The sequence below is a fragment of the Alligator sinensis genome, unplaced genomic scaffold (genome assembly GCF_000455745.1).
Source record: "Alligator sinensis unplaced genomic scaffold, ASM45574v1 scaffold720_1, whole genome shotgun sequence".
Taxonomy (NCBI): Eukaryota; Metazoa; Chordata; order Crocodylia; family Alligatoridae; genus Alligator; species Alligator sinensis.
In genome coordinates this window covers 2,096,782-2,104,498 of record NW_005842026.1, presented here as the reverse complement: position 1 = coordinate 2,104,498, position 7,717 = coordinate 2,096,782, and the positions used below count along the sequence as shown (strand labels likewise).

At 38.4% G+C, this 7,717-nt stretch overlaps 1 protein-coding gene across 8 annotated transcripts in view; it reads right to left on the bottom strand.

Annotated features, from left to right (window-relative positions):
- Positions 1–7,717, bottom strand: part of HECTD1 (HECT domain E3 ubiquitin protein ligase 1) — a 105,927-nt gene that overhangs the window by 44,070 nt on the left and 54,140 nt on the right. For all 8 annotated transcript variants that reach the window (XR_003093736.1, XM_025202484.1, XM_025202481.1 and 5 more), the window contains exons 14-19: positions 6,962–7,225; positions 6,781–6,857; positions 4,296–4,430; positions 3,928–4,074; positions 2,286–2,380; positions 1,512–1,617 (exon numbers count right to left, since the gene is read on the bottom strand). Coding sequence is in view for 7 of the 8 variants with exons in the window: in XM_025202484.1 (XP_025058269.1) it covers positions 1,512–1,617; positions 2,286–2,380; positions 3,928–4,074; positions 4,296–4,430; positions 6,781–6,857; positions 6,962–7,225 (824 nt within the window). In the remaining variant the exon portion in view is untranslated. The remainder of the gene's footprint in view (positions 1–1,511; positions 1,618–2,285; positions 2,381–3,927; positions 4,075–4,295; positions 4,431–6,780; positions 6,858–6,961; positions 7,226–7,717) is intronic.

Below are 7,717 nucleotides of genomic sequence, written 5' to 3'. Positions count from 1 at the left end.
AAATTTTTCGCCGGGGGGGGGGGGAGGAGGAGGGTTAGACTAGATGACCTCTGAAGGTCCAGATCTGTTTTCCTATGATTCTGTGACTTACTACTTCTGCTTCACGCATATCCATCTCGTATCCAAACCAAAATCTTGGCCCAACTCACCGCCTCATAAATGTCTTGCTATCAGCTCCAACTCATTTTTTTTATGCCCTCCTTCCTTCTTCCTATCTTGACCACAGTGGATGTCACTAGCATTCTGACTGTTACTCAGGTTCCTAAATGAGCATCATCAACTGAGAGCTCTTTCAAGACCCATCTCACAAATACCTTCTTCATAACAAATTTAAGATACAGCCTTTCCTATGGATGCACACAGATAAAAATAATTTCTAGTCTTTCATCATCTCAATTATCACAACATCCTTTTCCCTAACTTCAAGCAATATAATCTTGCTCCATCCACATCCATTCAAAATCCTCCTGCAAGGATCACACACCCCTTCTATTGCTCTGAGTAGGTCACCTCTCTATATTCCTCCCCTACTCTGTGGCTTCAACTACTGCATCTTCACTTGCAAGGCCATGCCTGATTTATCCCCACCCTATCTTTCTCTCTGTCCCCAGTGAACACCCTATCCCCAATGAATACTGAACTTAGTTAGCCAATGACAGTGTCTAAGTCATCATTTATTACAATCTCATACAAAATCTTTGATTTTTGCAATTCTGCCTGATGCTTGGGAGAAAAGAAGCTCCCTGTAATCATCTGCAAAGTCACTCCCTTACCCTTCTTCCATCTCTCCTAAAAACCCTCCCTTACTGCAAGACCTATAAATAACTTGAAAACAGATAAGGTACTGGTGCACTCAAATCACTAGCATGCTGACCAGTTGTTATGCTGATAACAGGGAAAATTAATGCCCCAGTTTAAACAACATTTAAGTAGTTTTGCAGTTGCAGTTCCAGGAATCCGCAGTGAAAATAACTAATGTTTATTAACAAAGAAGAGCTAAACCAGAATTCCTCCAGGGGTACTTTACTGAAATTTCCCTAGCAAACTGTAGCAATAAACAAAACAAATCCACAAGGAAAACCAATTAAGACTTGTCTACATTCAAAAGCTGCATGTATACTTGTGGTGTGCAATTCCCTGAATATGGATGCAGTTTATAGTAAATAAAAGTAGTGTGGATTGCTATCTGGAAAGGGGAATACTGCTAGACAGATGGAACAGTGGGCAGACCCCCTTTTTATCCATCTGCATGCTCACTTTCAGCAAAAGTAAATGAAAAGGCCAAGTCATGAAAAATCTATAAGAAGGAAAAAACCCAAAAGACAAACAAAAAAACCCCCACAACAAATTGGGCCAAATCCCCTTCAAAATCATTTTTCTCTAATTCTTTACAATTTCATTTCAACATGTCTGAGTTAGATTCATTATACAATTTCATAGCTACTTTAAGAAAACATGGTTTCAATTATATTTAAATTCAGTAATATATTCTGATAACACTGGACAGTTACCTGCAAATTATAAGCGGATCCTGGTGTATCATACAAGTGGAGAGGTAAACGTTCAATAGATTCTAACACTGCTATCAATTTCCGAATTAAAGCCACTGCTGGACGACTATAAAAGGAAGCAGTTAAACATTACAAAAATTACCAGACGACAGTAATTTAAGGTACATATTTGTTTGTATCTCATGGAACAAAAACTACTTTTATTTTAGTCTAGAAGAAAAGCACAATCAGAACTTCTAATACAAAATGACAAGTCATTTGGATCAGGAAAACAAACCACTAAGAAATTATACACGTTTAAAAAACTTAAAATATTAACCATACATGTTTACTTGATTAATTAATTAATTTCTATTTAACAGGTGTTTAAGTAAAATACTACTTCAGGATGTATACTGGGTCTAGAGTCAGATATTTATAGGGTGATCAGAAGCCTTTAGACTTATGTGCATTTAACTGTGAAATGTGACTCATGAATGTGAAATTCCTTTCTACATTTACTAAACCAGCATAAACAAGAGTTATTTAAAACTTAAAAAAAAACCCCAAACCCCCGGAAATTATGCCAACTTGCAAACTTGCTTAGTTATCACTCCAACAAATTTAAAGTCGACTGCCATTGTTTAAAGACTAATTCCATATTTCATAACTGGAAGACCAAAACTCAAATTAAATAATGAAAGGCAAAAGGTAAGGCTTTTAGTTTAATACACGCATTTAATTTTCAATTACATACTTTAATTTGTATAAATGAAGCCATAATTTTATTTTTACCTTTCATCATCTTCATTTTCACTGAACGCTGTTTTGAACACATTTATTCTCTCTACTAGTTGACTGCAATCTTGTTTCAAATCTAAATCCAGAGTCTAATACAAAGGAAAAAAAATTGTAATGTAAAAAATGTAAAGCAGTCACAAATATATATATTTTCTCTGTTATGCTTACTGACTGGAACCATTACAATTTTAATGGGACAGGCAGTCCTCGCATTTATGGCAGGTTACGTTCCTAGAAAAGGTGCTCTAAGTGGAAACAATGCAAGTCGAATCTGATTTTCCCATAGAAACAATGTTATAATAGGCGTTACGTTCCTGCCCAAGGGCCTGATGCCCAACTTTTTATAGGAATGACCATAAACACTATATTTAAATCACCTACTTAATTTTATTTAATCAGAAGGCAAAGAAACACCTTCACTAGGGTCATGGAACTGGCTTTCTTTGGGGAGATTATTGGGGAGACTTAGGGCCACTTACGGTAATTCGCACTTGCGGTGCTCCGCCATTTACAACCATGTTATTACTTACGACACTGGATCCTTGCACTTATGGCATGACGTTTGTGAGCTGCCTGAGTTGCCGTCATGCCATAAGTGCGAGGATCCAGCGCCATAAGTAACAACATGGTTGTAAATGGCGGAGCACTGCAAGTGCGAATTGCTGTAAGCCGAAACTATATAAGTCGAGGAATTCAGGAAAGGTGAAAATGTTGACACAATCCTTGGACAACACAACTAGTTTAATGGTTCATTTGAACTTAGCACTTTATTTGCTATAAAGCCTTTTGCTGTTAGTACATGTTTTATGGACCAGATTTTCAGTCAGTTAAGCCTATATAACTGCAGTTAAGTCAATGAGAAGCCACATCAGGGCAGGCAGTTATTTTGGGCAGAGGGCACTTACTGAGTTTTGCCAAACCATTGAGAGCCACAAGGGTAGCCCCGCCCCTTGACAGGTGCCCCACCGCTGGTCACCACCTTGGGACTGGAAGCCCCACCTCCTAATCCCTGACCCTTGCCACGGGATGTCCTTCCCCTTGAACCCCCACTGCTCCCCTCCAGAATTATATTTTTCCTTATTTACATGCATTTGTGTAGTGTGCCATTCCTCTCCACCCCCTGGCTGGCTGCTCTGGCACCATGTGGATCCTGTCTGCAGTGCCAGGACCACAGCAGCCAGCTTGGCCTGACCCTAAGAACTGGGGTGATAGCCTGTAGTACTCCTCTGCCTCTCCCCCCTCACCCTTAATCGGGATTTCCCTCCAGCAGAGGGAGGCAGAAAGAACCCCATGGTTCCAGGCTAGAACCCTCTGATAGGCAGGGATTTCTGGGCAGGGGATGGGGGAGGGTGGGGCAGCGGCCTTGCTTCTACAGCTGCCTGGTCCTGCCAGCAGCTTCCCCTAGGTCCTACTGCCCCTGGCTCCTGTCATCTTTGACAAGCAGCCAGAGGCAGATAAATATTAATTTTCTAAATTTTTGAGGGGCCCCAGGGGCTGCATCCGGCCTGAGGGCCGTATTTTGCCAGCCCCTGAGCTACATGCATTTACACCAGCTGACAATCTGTACCTTATCTCAATTTGATTCTTTTTAAAAGTGATCTGTATTCTTCTGAAAATTTCTATTCAGTTAACTTACATTATTTAAAACTGTGAGAAGTGCCTGCACCAAGCCACTGCTACACATTTCGTAAGGAGAAATAGTGTTTTCATCCTTCAACAGCACAATTAAATTTTCCAAAGCAGTTTTCATTAAATCTCTCCATGTATTTTCACCCTCAATGCACTGGAAGAGAGAAGCAGCAGATAAGAAAGTAACATAGTTCTTCAGATGCTTAATTAAAATAAGTTTTACTTAGACCAGTTTTGACAGAATAAATAATTTTACAAACCAACCTAATAAATTTGTTGGAACTGGACATTTTCCATGCCAGCTTAAAAATCTATTTATTACTATGCTAATTTTAATTGATTTTTAAGCATTTAGGTTTAAAAGGTGATATTTACCTGTCTGTTTGTATGAAGTTCCCAGGAAGACTCTAACTGGGTTGCTATGTTCCTTAATGTTACAACTACTCCTCGAGGCATACTTTCAACAGCCTTAAAATGATCATCATATAAATCTCTTGCCATAGTTCGTACCTACCAAAGATGAACAAGAATCATAATTATGAATTAAATATTATTTTTATATATTTTAGGATACCAACGAGTCATTTAGATTGATTTTAGAAGAAAGTCTCCTGAAATCTACAAACATCTCATTAGCAGGAACTAACAAGATTCAAAGAGTTCTTAGGCAGCAAACAATGAAATAACAATAAACTACTGTCCTAGACCCAGTGGGTGGTCTGTGCATAAAGTGAATTTACAAGATAAGAAGGGGAGGATATCTTAACTTTGCCAAAAGCATACCTAAACATAAAGTAGCAGCAGACTAGACAGAATGTGGCAGACTACTCTGCAGCTATTCCTATAGTTACAGAACAAGGGCCAAAATTCCCAGTTTTATCTGATCACGGTCCAGCTAACCTAACTTCTAAATGCTGCATACAATTCTAGAAACCCAAGATGCTTGCAAAAGAAGGTGTTTATGGGAAACCAACAGAAAGCACAGGGTATGTTTATTCTGGATTAGGATGGTGTAAAGACTCCCAGGACCAGAAAATAAATCCACCCATTTAAAAAGTTCATAAATGATATATCGTTTTTAACTTTTTGGGTCTCAATATCATAAAAGGTTGTCTTCAAATAGATGCCTCAAATCACCTTCTGCTTACTCTGAACTGAAAAAGTTGGAAGCCATAGAAGAACCTTAAAAGCATTCCTGATTTTTGGAACAAGTAATCAGTTGCCTAAGAACAACAGGCGGGAGAATATACAGAATGGTAGTACATGATATAGTTATTTAGTACTGCAAGGTGCCAGTAATTTTCTCCATATACAGCCATTAAAATGGCACAGTATTTGTTTAAAAAAATGTTGATGTTAAAAGAAGGGGTAATGTATTAAAATTTTAATTTAACATTTTAAATATATTTGTTAAAAGACAACTGAGAACAGAAGGGATTTAGGGCAACTGTACTATGAATATGCTTGATCATAATACGACAATAAATGTGAAAGTATTGCTGTTCTCCAAGAATTCTAGCAACTGGGTTTTGTTCGGTTTTGTTTTGCCCAAGATGTCCATGACTATGGGATGTAATGAGCAGGAAGAAACAATAGGTCATGACACACAAGTCAAAATTAACACACAACTGAGATGAAGATAGGGAGCAGTATTAGTGTCAGTATTGCAATTGACATTTTAGGAATCCACCACATTTGGTTTGTTTTTCTCCACACTACAGCCGCAGCCAGAATAGCTAGGATTTTAACTTAACAAGCAACAAGAAAGTCTATTTTCTGAAGCAGAGTTAAGAATGAAATGCAAATATCTAGTAATTTACACTGCTGTCTACAGCTCTGTTTATAATATCCATAACATAAGTTTAAATTTCTGGCAATTTGTTGAGCTTAACTAGAACTGAAGTCAAGACAGATTATGGGAAATTGGGGATGGGAAAAGTTAGCTATATGTTGATCTTCCTTCCAACTTGTATTCAATGATATAACTTTAGGGCTCTCACACAATTAAAAAATTTGATCACGATTAAAAAAATTGGTCACAATTAATTGCTATTTTAATTGCACAGTTAAAAACTCAAAATTATGCATAGAAAAACAAATTAAGCAAAATTACACTAGTACTTTGTATGATTGGGGAGTGGGTACGGGCTGTATGTGGGAATCTGTAAAGCTGTGGAGGGCTGTGGGTGTGTGTGTGTGGAATTTGGAGCCCGGGGAGGGGGGTTCCTGCATTCCCTGTTAGGATGCAGGGTACTGTGGGTCAGGAGTGAGGGGCAGCAGCAGGGCTGGGGGACCTGTGCCGTGGGAGTGAGGGACAGACGCACAGACACTGCCCAGCAGGCAAGTGGGGGAGGGAAGGGGTGCAGCAGTGGACAGATTGAGGCCCCCATGGTGTGGGAGTGGGGCAGAGCTGCAGGTGGCCTGTCCAGGTGCAAGGAGGGGGCTCCAAAACCACGTGCATGAATAATGTGTTAAAAAATTAATGTGAACACCGATTAACATGTTAATCATGCATGTGAAACATGATTAATTGACAGCCCTACGTAACTTCTATCGATTTAAATGAGAACAGAAACAAACAAAAAAAAAATTGTGGTTGATTCACAAATTGGGCACTTCAAAAAAGCTTAAGCCATAACGTTATGGGAAACTAGTGAACAAACCTTAAAATTTCTCTTTCTGAATCATAATACATAGGTGTGAATAAGAAGAGAAATGACATTTTGGTGTGCTCTCTAATGGCACACTTCAAATAAAAGCCGGCTCTAGGCATTAAAATAGCCCCGATAAATAGGAAAGCATCTTTTCATAATGCAAGTTGAGTGAAAATAGAGGGAACTCTAAACTAATAAGTACAAACCTTTTGCTTTGTTTTCTCTAACTTGGATTTCAGTTTTCTACCTCTTTTGCCAGTCCAGCCAGTCACAAACTCTGATCCTATAAGACAATTTTAAAAAGTCACAATTCCACATGATACCTAAGATGTACTAAATGTACTGTACTTCCTTTACCTGTTAATATATATATACCTACATACTTACCCAAAGAAGTTTCAGCAGTAAACGAATGTTTGGTTCCTCTATTGGATTCAAAAACAAAACCAGGTAGATCTTCTTTCAATATCGTAGCTTGCTGACCATCTGAATTGTGAATAGCAATCTCTCCTTCCTTTAAACAGGTAAGGGACCAATTTCCCACAGTAAGTTTAGTAGGTCCAGGTGCTGATAAAATTGGCTGACTTGTTGTAGATGGTTTGACTTGGCCTCGAGCTCTTTGCAACTTCTCTAAGAACTCACTTCTACTTTCTAATAAAAGAGAAAGAATTTTTAGCACTTGAATTTAATCACCATCCATTTCAAGCCATTTTTTTTGGCAAGAGCAAAATTACTTTTAAAGTTTGTTCAGTGCCAAATTAAGTTTCACATTAAGGCTCTTAAGATAACCTGAACTCTCTCCCACTGCATTTGTGTGCTATAACAAAGACGTATTATTACATGATTACATCAAAACAAGACAATCCATTTTTGAAGGATGCTGAAGATACTTTAATATTTGTATTCAATGTTACCTTTCCTAACAAAGCAAGGTTAAACTAATCCAACTAATCAACTTAATTATGTTAAAAGCCAATATGTAAATTTTGTCCTACTACTACCACTAATATGAAGTTTTCCTATACCCACATTTACTCAAATCTAAAATGACCACCCCCCCTTGGGAAAAAAAGCCGCTCGTCCTGGATTCAAGTACAAGATAGGAAGAGAGTCAGCTGCTGGGGCTCCAGCTCTGACCTGAGC